General features: G+C 39.3%; 1 protein-coding gene across 3 annotated transcripts in view; it reads right to left on the reverse strand.

Annotated features, from left to right (window-relative positions):
• The window catches only part of AKAP6 (A-kinase anchoring protein 6), a 383199-nt gene that overhangs the window by 160363 nt on the left and 208886 nt on the right, over positions 1 to 13950 (reverse strand). For 2 of the 3 annotated variants that reach the window (XM_034768679.1, XM_034768677.1), the window contains exons 6-7: positions 13055 to 13151; positions 11655 to 11821 (exon numbers count right to left, since the gene is read on the reverse strand). In XM_034768679.1, coding sequence (XP_034624570.1) covers positions 11655 to 11821; positions 13055 to 13151 — 264 coding nt within the window. The remainder of the gene's footprint in view (positions 1 to 11654; positions 11822 to 13054; positions 13152 to 13950) is intronic. The other variant, XM_034768678.1, reaches the window with a different exon arrangement.

Below are 13950 nucleotides of genomic sequence, written 5' to 3' on the forward strand. Positions count from 1 at the left end.
GTCTGTAGAAACTTAAAACATTCTATCGATACAAACCCAAGGAAGGCATATAAACTTGTATGTACTTCTGAGTGCTGCTGTTTATATGGAAGACAATTACTATATCAACACATGATCATTAGATGAGAAAGGCAAAGATATGCACTTATTTTTTGGCAAGAAACAAACTTTCTCCAATAAATATCCCTCTGCCACAGATGCTAAAGCCAATGGATTTGATGTCCTATGCATATCAAACCAAATCTTGCTGGTGCTTCTTCCATAACATCTCTAAATTCCAGCCTTTTCTTTCTGTCCACACTACTAAAACTCCTGTGCAGACCGTATCTCCCTCATGAAACCACCTCCTCTCTATCCTTCCTGACACCCACCTCCATTCCCCTCAGGTCCATTCAAAACACTGCTCATGAGGAATGTTTTGAATACATTTGTTCCTGCCCCATCATTCTGACCATGTTACCCCTTTCTTTGAATCCCTCCACTGGCTTCCACTTCTTCACCACCATTTCTTCCCAGGATTCCACCTTTCCTATGGGCAGTGGACTGCACTTAACTGCATTCGGACAACACATGGAAGGTGTGGATATCTCCTCCACAAACAGGAAATCAAAGAATCATCAAATTGTGACAGTGGTCAATCTATGAGTCACATCACGGACAACTGCCCCATTTACAGTTAAAGTGGTGGAATCCACTTAGCTACTCCAGAAGCATTAGAATGACTTTCGAATCTCAAGATCCAATTATAATCTCAGCCCATTGCTTTTCAAATGCCATGTGAAAGAAGAGGATGATGATCACATCAAATACAAGCTTCTAGTCCATACTTTTAAGGCCCCCTAAAACTTAGTCCTGACCTTATTTTTTTATTTCAATCTGCTCCACCAATGATACCATCCTCCAATGCTTACTTGTCTGTTTCTCCTAAAAGGACTTTTATCCTTTCTTTTCCATGGTACCTGAACTTGTTTGTAGAGACACTACCCTGTCCTTCAAATCCTCCCTCAACATACACTTCTATTGTGATACCTATGAGAAACTGCCATGTGATAATGGCTATTATGGATATACGGCTGTTATACCCCATGTTTACCTTATATTTTGTTTCAGACGGGTAGCCGTATTAGTCTGTATCAGCAAAAACAACGAGGAGTCCTTGTGGCACCTTAGAGACTAACAAATTTATTAGTCTCTAAGGTGCCACAAGGACTCCTCATTGTTTTTGCTTATATTTTGTGTATTTATATTTTTAACTTATAAAAAAGTAGTAAATTGACCAGATTGAAACCATCTAGCTGCACTTGTAGCTGGCCTATATAAACATACGTTCTTATTACTATTTTCCTTCCTACCTCCCCAGTTCCTTCCAACTGTTTGTTATACCCATTTGTTGTACCTAGTCTTAGTTTTTAAATTCTTCAAGGCTGTCTTCTACTCTATATTTGCACAGCAGCTATCACAGTAGGGTTTCAGTCCTGACTGGTGCCTCAATGTACAACTGTAATACTAACACTGACAGATTTACTACACGCAAAAACAAGGTTTTGTCTACTATTTTATAGGAAGGCAGAATGATTGTCAGTCACACAAAAAACAGTCCCTTTACTCATCACTTGACCTTCTGATCTCTGGATCAAGTCCTACCTTCGAGGTTGACAAACCAGCAATACTATAATGCCAGATCTTAGAAATATCTAAAAACAAAGAACCTTTGATTTGGAGCAGTGGATGAGAAAAATAGTAACTAAGGAAACATTCTTTCCTAACATAGCAGATTTAATAGGAATCTGTTAATTTTAAACCGAGGGGTTCACAATCCTCAGAATATACTTAATACTACATCTAAGATTCCAAAATTATGAAAGACTCAGAATTAGAGCTTATTACACAAGTGACTTAAACAATTCAGAATGGTGACATATTATGTTCAATACAGAGCCCACCGTTAAATAGTCAACATTTTTGAATCTCTGTAGTGATGGCAACACTGCAAAATCTACTGTGCTAATTATGGGAAAATACTATGGTCACTGCAGGTATTTGCAGGTTGGTGAATGTTGGGTTCCTAATGGAATTCATCGTAATCCATTTCTTCCCAAAAGAGCTTTACAGACAAAAACTATACAAGGACCTTCTATTCCACAACTGAATGTAACCTTTTAACAGTGCCCAATACTACGCAATAGTATTAAAAAGAAAAGAAGAATGCTATAGTCAATTGAAATTGCAGGGAGAATTTAGATGGGCAGATTGTAATGACCAAAGCTGGAATTTGCCCTGGGAACTGGTGGTTGGAACCTTGCGTTAATGTCTAATCTGAAAGATGTCACATTCACAAGAGAGCTCCCTCACATCGAGCTGGGACGGTGGTTCACTATGGATCCAGAGAAAAGAGCACCCTCTACTGAATCACCAATACCACTATCTGTGGCACCTTTTTATTACTAGAACTGACTCATGAGATGACCACAGAACAAAGTGGATATTCATACTTACCTTTCCATAGCACCATGAGTTGCTACAGTAGAGGGAAGACTAATTTCCACCCCATTGTTAATGTTTTCTTTTTTACTGATGAAGGGGCAACTATTTATTTACCTCTATATTCTGTACGTGTATATCAAGAAGTGGTTGAAATTTTAACATTAATGGTATGTATGTGTGTACGTGACTGTACAGAATGTAAATGAAACATACACCCACTTTTGAAGCTTACATTTCATAATTCATCCTGTGTGACTTAATGAAAGCCTCAGTTTAAGCAGAATGATCCCTCTAACATAGGTTATCCCTATCCCTTTGCTAGAAACTACTAATTCCAGGGAGAGGAGATGAGGGTAAATCACACATACTGATGTAATTGTTTCACACTTTCAAATCACTGCTATTATAGTACTAGTCCCATCTACTCTGGTATTAAGATTTCTTTTTTGTAATTAGCAGACCAAAGTGTTCGTGTCAAAAAAAAGCTCTAGATTCTGAGCTCAATCTAGCTCATATCTGTTAACCACATGATAGAAGATTAACCTGATAATGACTTTGCCTGTTTTTAAAAAATACAATTACCTGAAAATTATTGGTGTGATGGCTTGCTTCCCTTAGAATTACAGTATGTGCACAATATGGATCTCTGAAGATTAGAAATCTAGAGTTGAAGAGCCCTTTAGCTGAACAGAGGAAAAGCAAAATATCTACTCACGTATATGACATTTCTCTGTATTGATCACAGAGACCAAAGAAATTCGCTCATACATTCCTTCTGTATCATAATATTAGTCTTAAATGTTGCAGCTACAGAAGCATGGTCTGGACAACTAGGATGTAACTGTCTAGCCAGAGAGTGAGGGCTGTCAGCATTTCCCTGACTATTTTCTTTTTCTGTTTTGTTACACATTTCTCAAACATGCCCTCACATTAACAAACTGAGAAGAGATCTGTTGTCTGGAATATAGTCTTGATCAACCCACTGTGTCTGATAAGTTGTCCAGCTGTGCTGGAAGAAGGACATAAGACACTGGATGTGGTTTATTTAAGCTGGAACTTTATTCCTGTATGTCTGGGAATAACAATCAGATAAAAGTGTACAGTGCAGGTAATTCCATCATCATTTACATATACCTGGGCTGTTGTCAGCCCTTCCCCTTTACCCATCCTGGTCCCCAGCCAACCTGCTGCGGGGACCCCGCTACCCAGGGCCGGCTCCAGGGTTTTTGCCGCCCCAAGCAGCGCAAAAAAAAAAAAAAAGCCGCTATCGCGATCTGTGGCGGCAATTCGGTGGGAGGTCCTTCACTCCGAGCCGAATAGTTGGACATGCCGCCCCTCTCCGGAGTGGCTGCCCCAAGCACCTGCTTGGCAAGCTGGTGCCTGGAGCCGGCCCTGCCGCTACCCCTCACCTTGAGGGTTAAGGGATCTATAAAGGATGGCAGTTGGCTCCCTGATGTACCAGTCATAGGAACCCCAATCCTCACCTGTTTCTGTGCCTTTAAAGAATACCTCCTTTAAATCTTGTACCAATCCATTTTATCTGATCACCATATCCCTTCCCTATAAAGTGCCTGCACTGGACATCTGCCTCATGCTGACATAATGAGTTGTGACATCATTGCCTAACCCCTGTTTCATGTTTGCCCCAGCTAAGCCCCCAACCACCCTGAAGGCAGCGAAAACTCCCACCTCGCCTTGGCCATGCTGGCTGTGAGGGAAAAAGTACTTCCCAACCCTCTGAGAAAGGAATGACGAACAAAATTCCCACAGGTATTTAACTATGTTCCTGGGTGGGAGTTGCTCTGCCTGGTCCAAGTAACAGAGGGCTTTTCCTGCACTGGAGGATCTATATAGTCCCTCCTCTCTTTGGGTCACCTGGGGTGGAGTTGATGGGTCAGTGTTCCCACGCTGACCTAGTATGAAGCTGCTGCAGCCAGTCACTTTGCCTATCTAGACCTTAAACAGGCCACACGCCTTTTCCTACAACCAGACAATGGCCCCCACTGTTTAATGTGTCATGAGGTCATTGTCCAGCTATGCCAGAAGGAAGACATAAGACACTGGATGTGGTTTAATTAGGCCGCAACATTATCTCTAAATGTCTGGCCGAACCTGTGCTGGGACACCCCCAGTGCTGGGACACTGTCAAATGAGGGTTGGGGGGGGCTATGAATGGGGAGGGTTGGCTCCCTTCCGTACCAGTCATAGGAGCTCTGAACATCCCCCCGTCTCTGCTCATTTAAAGAATATCTCCTTTAAAACTTTACCAATCCTCTGATCACCATATCTCTTCCCTATAGAGGACCTGCACTGGACACCCACCACAAACAGGCACTGGCAACTAGCTTGGCTGCCTCCCCCACATATCTAGTTGGGTTTTTAGACATCTACTAATGCCCTCTTTAATATTGGCCAAAACCCTGTCAGTTCCCAAGTCTCACCGGTGGATCCCATCCTCCCTGAACAATTCTGGTGCCCTGTATGCTCTGTCCAGATGAGAAATTACCAACACCCCTATGCCACCTATGAATTTTGCCACCTCCCCATTCACATACCTCCTAGCTTTGTTGACTGATCGGAGCTTCACACCTCCCCACCACACCCTGAGTTGCAACATATTCAACCCAATAATTTTTTCTCATGGGAAAAGTTCCAGGATCTGCCCCAACTCCCTCTTAGCTATGAGCATTAAGGCCACCATGTTCCCAATCATTTTCCCCAAGGTATTCCACAATCATACCAAGTGCCTGTTCATGGGCCATCACAGCGTACGGAAGGGGCATTAGCTCATCCCATAATATGCTCCTCTTCCCATGCCAGCTCAGGACTGCTTCACCACTGTGACCCAGCTGCGAACCTCCAGACAACCTGGAAGGCCACCTATGCACCCAATAAACTATACTGTGCCTGTAGATCCACACCACTATCTGCCAGCATCTGGAATGCAAATACACAGGAAAATTAACCCTGGTTCCCCACCTGGGGTGTCACATATGTTCTGTATGCTTCAGAATGCCAACTCCCAATTGTCTGAATTGCGCTAGCCCTCACATCCAGCTGGACCACTGCTGTTGCCAAATTCATGTGCTAGAAGCCCCAACCTCATCAGTCCCCATCTTAAAACTGTAACAAACTTGCATGTTGTGAAGGGACTCCCGTCACCATGAATATAGAGATTGCCCATCTCTCCCTGGCCTTATTGCCATATATGCCCTCACGGCCTTAACAGGGCAGATCCCGAGCTCATCACTTTCCTGTAGAATAATGGATTCACCCTGGCCTCTTTGATCCATCTTTGACTTCCTCAAGGTTAATATCACTGATCACCCCTCCCAGTGTATTTCCCTCAGTTCCAAAGCCCTTCCAGAAGAGTCCCTACAGGACACAGGTAGGTACTAGTTCACTGATCCTAAAAGCTCCAAAAAATGCTACCAGAAATGCCATCATGAACAAGGCCAACTTTTGTCCACAATGACATATGGGCTCTAGGATCTGCACCAGATCCATAAGCGTATTAACAGTGACAAGACTATGTGCATCCTTCCTATGTGAATGTAGATGGTTGATGATGCCGGTTGCTAATGACACCATGTGCTGCAGTACCTGTTCCTCCATAATGGGCCCTCCTGCTCCTGAAATTTTACAAAATCATTAAAAACTTCTCTCATAGATTCATAGTGTTTGTGGAGCCGCCAATATCTGCACTATACAGACCCCCCTCCTTCCCAGCCCCAGCTCGGGGGCTGCCGTGGCAGAGGAGAGGGGGCACATCCATCGCATTAGAAAGGCAAGACTACTGATATTAAAATATGAGTTGGGTGCCTTTGTTTGTAGAACAAAAAACAATTATTTATTAAGGGTTTTTTTTTTATAGAGAGTTTTTATCCAAAGCACTTTACAACAGTTAGCTAACGGTACAAACAACATTCAGAAAGAGGTCCCCTCAGCAATTTTCAAGTGGTCAGTGAAAAAAAAAAAAAAAAGTTTGAGAACCACTGGTCTAGAGCTATGCCAAGTTGGTTAGTATATGCGATGGCTCTGTTTTTGAGAAATCGCCATTTCCATATGCATACTGTGACAGAACAAGTGCTTGGAGGCACCAGAAGAACAGCCTCCCACAAGAATCAGTATTATCTCCAACGTTCTTCAACTTATATTCAAATAATCTACCATATACTGGGTCTTGAAAGTTTGTTTATACAGATGACATATGCCTCAGCACTCAGTCACACTCCTTTGACATATTTGAGAGTGTTCTGACTACAGATATGGCAGCTATGGCCGATTCTTGTCATCAGCAGCGCCCGATACCAAGTGGAAGTAAGACACTGTCAACTTTCTTCCACTTACATCATGCACAAGCGGGCAGAAAGCTGAACACAGATCTCAATGGTCAATAAATAAAGCATGATGCACACCTGGTCTAGGCATCACATTGGACAGAACTCTCACATATCGTGGCCATCTTACAAAGTCAGTGACTAAGGTCAAAATGTGCAACAACCTGCTCGGAAAGCTGGCTGGAACAACGCCCAAATGTTACACACTTCAGCCTTGGCACTCTGTTACTCAGCGGCGGAGTTCTGTGCTACAGTACGGGCTCGCTCATCTCACACAAACATGTCAGTGTACAACTTAATTCCACCATGTGTATTATTTTAGGCACACATAAATCTACTCCTCTACCATGGTTATTGATTCTTTGCAATATTGCTCTGCCCTGTGTTTGCAAAGAGGAAAGCATAGTAAAGCTTGTGATGAAATTGTGTGATATGCTACATCAACCGCTATTTAAAGTCATTATTTACGACCACTACATGGTCGTCTGCCCTCATGTCACCCAGCGTGGATAAGTTTACCAGCTGAGGGATTTATGGTAGAGGACGCACAGTGAGCTTCATAGTCCGCAAAGAAAGTGACTAATAATTATCTTGTATCGGACCCCATTCAACCTCAACCAGGATTTGATTTGCCGCGAAGGCAATGGAACCTTTTCAACCAGTTTTGTATCGGACATGGAATTTGTGCTGAATTTTGGTGGCATTTTGGAGACAGTCCTCTATGTCAATGTGGGCAGCCACAAACCATGACACATATTGTTGAAGACTGCAAAATGACAACTTCCTGGAGGGCTTCGTGCCTTGAACATTGTTGATAAGAGCGTGGTGGCTTGGCTTGATTGGATTGCAATTTGAGTCCTAGCAATCACTGGCTACACACACACACATATATACATCATCATCATTGGTTTACTGAACCTGTGAAGTATTGGGAACAGAACTAACAACCTGTTTTAAGAATATAGTCTTCTAACCCTCAGGCAAAAGGGGAATATCCATTATCTGTGAGTAGTATTAGGATTTGTATCCTCTTTTCAGGGAAGATAATTACAATCTACTAGACACTTCTGCAGATAGTGAAATTCCATCTAGGAGCAGAATTAAAATAAATACATAACATGGGAGTATTTATACTCAGATTCCAAGGTGAGAAGGGACTATTATGATCATCTAGTCTGACCTTCTGTATAACACAAGCCACAGAACTGCCTCCAAATAATTCCTTTTGAACTAGTGCATATTAAAAAAATCCAATCTTGATTTAAAGATTTCCAGTAACGTAGAATTCACCATGACCCTTGGTAAATTGTTCCAATAGTTAACTACCCTCACTGTTAAAAATGTACACCTTATTACCAGTCTGAATTTATCTAGCTTCAACTTTCCGCCACTGGATCTTGTTATACTTTTCTCTGATACACTGAATACCTCATCATCAAATATTCGTTCCTCATGTAGGAACTCCTAAACTGTGATGAAGTCACCCTTTAACCTTCTCTTTGTTAACCTAAGTAGATAGAACTCCTTGTGTCTATCACTGTAAGGCATATTTTCTAATCCTTTCATTATTCTTGTGGCTCTTCTCTGAATGCTGTGCAATTTATCAACAACCTTCTTGAACTGTGGATACCAAAACAGGACACAGTATTCTAGCAGCAGTTGCACCAGTGCCAAATACAGAGGTAAAATAACCTCTCTCGACTTGATATTCCCCTGTTTATACATCTGAAGAGTGCATTAGCCCTTTTGGCCACAGAATCATACTGCAAGCTCATGTTCTACTGATTATCTACCATGACCCTTGAATTTTTTCAGATTTCTGAAGTAGTCACATAGCCAGTAGGGGACAAAATACTTCATACATTATTGCTCAAAAATAATCCCTCTTGTTGACTGAGGAGCAACACTGCACCAATGTAAGTCCTATCTAGTCCTTTTCTGCTGAAAATATGGTGGAACTCACAGGAACTTAAAAAGGGCCAGTTAAAAAGCAGGCATCTCAGACATTTCCCAAAGTGGAAAAACAAATAAATATAAACATACACCCGTCACTTCTAATTACTTTAGTATACCTCTAATAGCAGCTTCAATCAGGAGGAGAAAAACAATTATTACTTTATATGTCTAATAGCCTGAATTAGAATAGATGAACTGTATGTTACATTTATCAGTAGTAACATTACACAATGAAACTTCTTAAACTGAAAAACATGAGGTGATTCCGTTTTTCTTTAAATGTACTTCTCTCTGGATAAAAAACAAAAAATATACTCAAATTTATGCTTGATATACTAGCTGTATGGTTATTCTAAAAATCACAAACTACCAATTACTACTAAGGACCCTGGTTAATGTTAGAGACTTCAACACATTTGTAAGTGAGCTTTAAGTATTCCTTTCCTGTTTTTAGTTTTTATTTCCATGGTAAAAGATCAGGGAGAGAATGCACTGCACTGTAAGAAGTTAGGTATTAATAACATTTTGAAATCCCTCAACTCCTCCACAGTATTCAGAATTGAATATACCAAAGCTGTGTTTCAGGTTATAAACTATTACAAAACTTCCATACAATACAATATATAATCTCATAAGCAAAATCGAATTCCTGAATGTGAGTGTGCCGAAGATACATTTCTAGAACAGCAGCTTCCCTCTTTCCTTCCCTCTCTCTGTTTGCTTCTATAAAAGATGCCATAGTACTGGGAAAACACTTTTAAAAAGTCCTAGGGGAAAAGTTTCCTAGAGTCTTAGAAATCTGTAAAGAAACAGAAATAGGAAGAATTTCAAAGACCAACTCCTTTCCTGCAGTCTCTCAAACAAGGTAAAAAAGAAAAATACCCCCTAGATATATTCCTTAGATTCTCTATTATGCTTCTCAGGTTCCCCATGGCTTCTGAAGTAAATGTAAACTGAAATCTAGAGTTATATTTCCCATTATGTTTTATTTTTAATTAATCTTTCAGCCCAAAGCACTAGATGATCAGAACTATTTAGAGATATGCATTTCACCACAGTATTTGCCTGTTATACATTACAAGGTCACATCCTATGCGGTGGTGACAATGTAAGAAATAGCCTCCAACTAGTGTCTTTGTGGTAGTGTTTTTGGTTGTTTGTTTTTAATGGTGGGGGAACCACCTATATGGGAGAATTTCTCTGAGTTTTCCATTTCCCACATGATGGGAAAGAACTGTTACTTCGCCATAAAAATAATTAAGGATACATGATCAGTTTAAGTTAGGTCTCTGAGTCTCCCAATAAAATATTTTAACTCTGTCCTCTAGACTTAGGTTCTCCGTAGTAAAATTAAGCAGAATTTTTAAACAATTTTTCTTACATTTTAATTTTGGTTAAGCATTTAGCCTTTGGCACGGATGAATCAATCTGTTCAGAGATAATGCAGTGAAATTAATGTGGGAATATTATCCAGTACATAGTGATATTACAGAAGGTGAAAACTTTTAACTCTTAGCTAGTCTGTGTATTTTAATGGACTGAATCACAAAATCAAGTTTTGCTCACTGCCCACTACCTTAGAAAAGGCCATATGACGTTGAAGCTCTTCTAACCAAGTCAGTGACTTAGGATATTAGATCAGTTTGAGTCTGGGTATTTAGGTTTGTTCATTCACTCTTGTTACACTGTTATTCTTGATGACTCCTCCATCATCTCTAAGATCCTTCCCAGAGTTCACATCTATGGCCAGGTAATAGGAGCTGGACATTTAACTTAATTCACAGGTGACACCAAAGACCATTTCAGAGAACGGTCCTTAGAAAATGACAAACCCCACTACAACTTGTTCTCGTAGCATGAGAATCCAAGAAACTAATTTATAAAACATCTCTGGAAGCAGGAACCTTGAATTTTTCTATAAATTGGAGTCTCCCATATGCTGGTGCTGAAGGTACTGGACTTATCTGCGAATTGCAAATGGAAGAATCAATGTGGCTCTAAAAATAAATCCATTTTTGTTGTTGATAACACCACTGAACCTATGGCATGATTTGGATGAGTTCGTGTTGTTTAAACTACTCTTGCAAGTATCACATTGGGCGACTGGTAAATAGTATAGCAATCCTGGATAACTATTACATACCTAGGATGACCAGACAGCAAGTGTGAAAAATTGGGACAGGGGTAGGAAGTAATAGGAGCCTATATAAGAAAAAAATCCCAAAATCAGGATTTTCCCTATAAAATTGGGACATCTGGTGACCCTATGCACACCAAATGATTACAGATGTCAATACTTTGTTTTTGAAGTACATGTTGTATTCAATGCATGCACTATTATGGCAGGCTTAAACCAGAGCAAAAAGATTTGTGGCAAAGCATATGACCTTCTTCCCACTACAATGGCCATCCTCTAATTAGGCAATGCATCTGATAGTCATTAACAGGAATGAGATAATGAATCACTTTCTCTCTTCTTTGTTAATTTGCTGTAACCAAGCGGCTAATGGATGTCAGAGCTGAGTGATTGCACTGATTATAGTGATTTATAGTTGCAACAAAACAATTTAAAACCATTCTGATTATTCATGTTAAAGATGCCTTATGTTTTGTTTACTAAATGTTTTATGTCCCTTTCCTGCCCCTTCACAGTCCCTTACACACTGTGAAAGAGGTCTTCTTGGAAAACTTGAAAGTTTTAAGCTTTTTTTTTATTATTGTTTCAGAGTAAGACATTTCATTTTGTTTATAAAAAAAGAAAAAGTTTACCCAGTAGAAATGAAAAAGCCTTAGGGTGGAAAGAAAACTTCAGTGGTGCCTAGTTCAAAAGAAGATGGAAATAAGAGGAAATAAGGCAAACTTCAAGCCACTTACCTTGGGGCTCCCAGTCCCTTCCTCATCCTCTGCAGACACATCAGTAGCCAGTATCTCTGCTTTGATGATATCCAGAGCCCTAAGAATCCAGCTGTGTTGTCGTTTGATTTGCCTCTGTAGTTCCTTCCACTGACTTGCAATCATCTGCAGCATGTCCTTCAGTCCTTCTCCAAAATGAGGAGGCAAAAAAAATGAAAGTTGTAAACTCAGCTACATCTTTATACAATTGGTTATCAGGAAATTTAAAAGAAAAAACACAGCAAATATTTCAGTATATTCAGAAAATGAGGCCAGGAACTACAACACTATATGGTCATAGCATCTCTTTTAGCCCACAATGAGCCAGAATGTTACATTTTAATTATACCTCAGCTCAGAATTTAAAGGAAAATAAAATGTCACAGAACCAGTGATTTATATGTAGTGGGGAAAGCCCAGGAAACTCCCCCCTCTAGTTATCTCTTCCCTGGCTCTAAACATTCAATAACTTCCTAGCCAGGATGTAATATTTCATCCCTCCCACTCCTTTGTATATTTTCTGTGGTTTAAATTATTATTTTCTAAACATACTGCAACATACACAATTTATCTCAGTGTACAGCTTTGAGACCTTTGCTGTGGCTTCTCCACCCCCTGGGAATTATACCAGTAACTCACTGATTTACTATAGGTTTTGCATTAAAGAAATTCTGTCTGAGGCTCTCATGAAGTAGGTGTAGATTGTGGAACAACAGCTGTAATGACCAGAAAAATGTAAATAAAAGGACAACTGCAAATTGGATGAAAGTGGGCCAAAATTAAGACACCAATCCCCAGTAGTAAAGTATAGTATACTACTATTAAGCTAGTCATGCTGACATCTAAAATATTATATAATTATGCACTCAGATTTAAGTCCTTTGCAGAAAAAGACAAGCATAATCAAGGGAAATAATTTTTAAATTATTTTGCTAATAAATTAAAACTGAGGTAAGAATTAGTTTATGTAAGTAACAAAAAAAGAAAAGAAAAAGAACCCCCCCCCCACCTTTACCAATGCAATTACCTGTGCAGAATATATATATGAAATCCTAATTCATTATCTTAATGTTATTTCCATAGCACCTATATCAAAGAACATGTCAGTGTGAAGTTTTCAGTGATGTGATTTCAATTGAAACTCAGCTGAGCAGCAAGACCAAAATAAAATGAACAGACTAGTTGAGGTAGTATTTCATTTTATAAGTATCACAGCATTGTAAGCAGTATATGAAACATTTATAAATCTTGAAGGTCAATCTGATAATGTAAATATTAATAATACATAAGGAAGTGAATATATGCAGTAATTTACAGCAATGCTTCTTCATTCTTTAATAGTCTGGAGACATAAAGACTTGCAATATTTCAGAAAGATTTACCTGATTTGTGAGATACAATAAGCTCAAGAAGTTGACATCCTTCTTCTACCACAGCTTCTTTTAAAGCACAGTGGCTATCTACATTCAACTTAAAACTCTGCAAGGAAAAAAATATGAGCATCAAATGTGGGAGAGGCAGCTAAACATAAAACCTGTACAAAATTACTTGCTACTTTATATCAAGACCCACAGCCCCATTTACAAAATAGCCAAACAAACTTGCAATATCAAAAGCTATTGATATTTTAGATCTGGCATCAAAATATTTCCATGAGATTAGCAAAGTGCATCTGTGTTGAAACAGCTGACAAATCTAGAAATTCATTAGGTTTTATGAAAAGTCACATCCTGTAGGCTGTATCTGGAGTAACAGTGTTCTATAAAAAACACAGAGTTTATGCCATCCCATATGAGCACTCTTTCTCATACTTCCTTTGAAATGTTGCTAATATTACTGTTTATGAAACCATAAAAATGTACAACACTGAATATATTAGCCTTATGCCCACCCATACAAATCCATTAATATTGTGGTTCTGACTTAACTCCCATCTCCCTTTTCAAACAACAAATCATGCTGCATCAGGTACCTTCTTCTTTAACTGATAAAACAAATGTTTTTAATCTTTTGGGCATTAGTATCATTAACTAGCATTATTATTATTTTACAATGAGTCTCTAATTATCACATTTGCTTTGAAGAAATTAATTACATTTTATTCTGCAAATTATACTCTAAGCTGCTAACATAAAGATGATCTGGAAACAGGAGTTACCCTTTCATCAACAGGCATGATATGCCACTTTGATATCTTCATTAGGTAAGTTTGAACTATAATTTATAATTTCTTATCCAAACTGTACAAAAAACAAAGGAAGAGGGAAATACTTGGAAT

The sequence above is a fragment of the Trachemys scripta genome, chromosome 4, assembly GCF_013100865.1.
Source record: "Trachemys scripta elegans isolate TJP31775 chromosome 4, CAS_Tse_1.0, whole genome shotgun sequence".
NCBI lineage: Eukaryota > Metazoa > Chordata > Testudines > Emydidae > Trachemys > Trachemys scripta.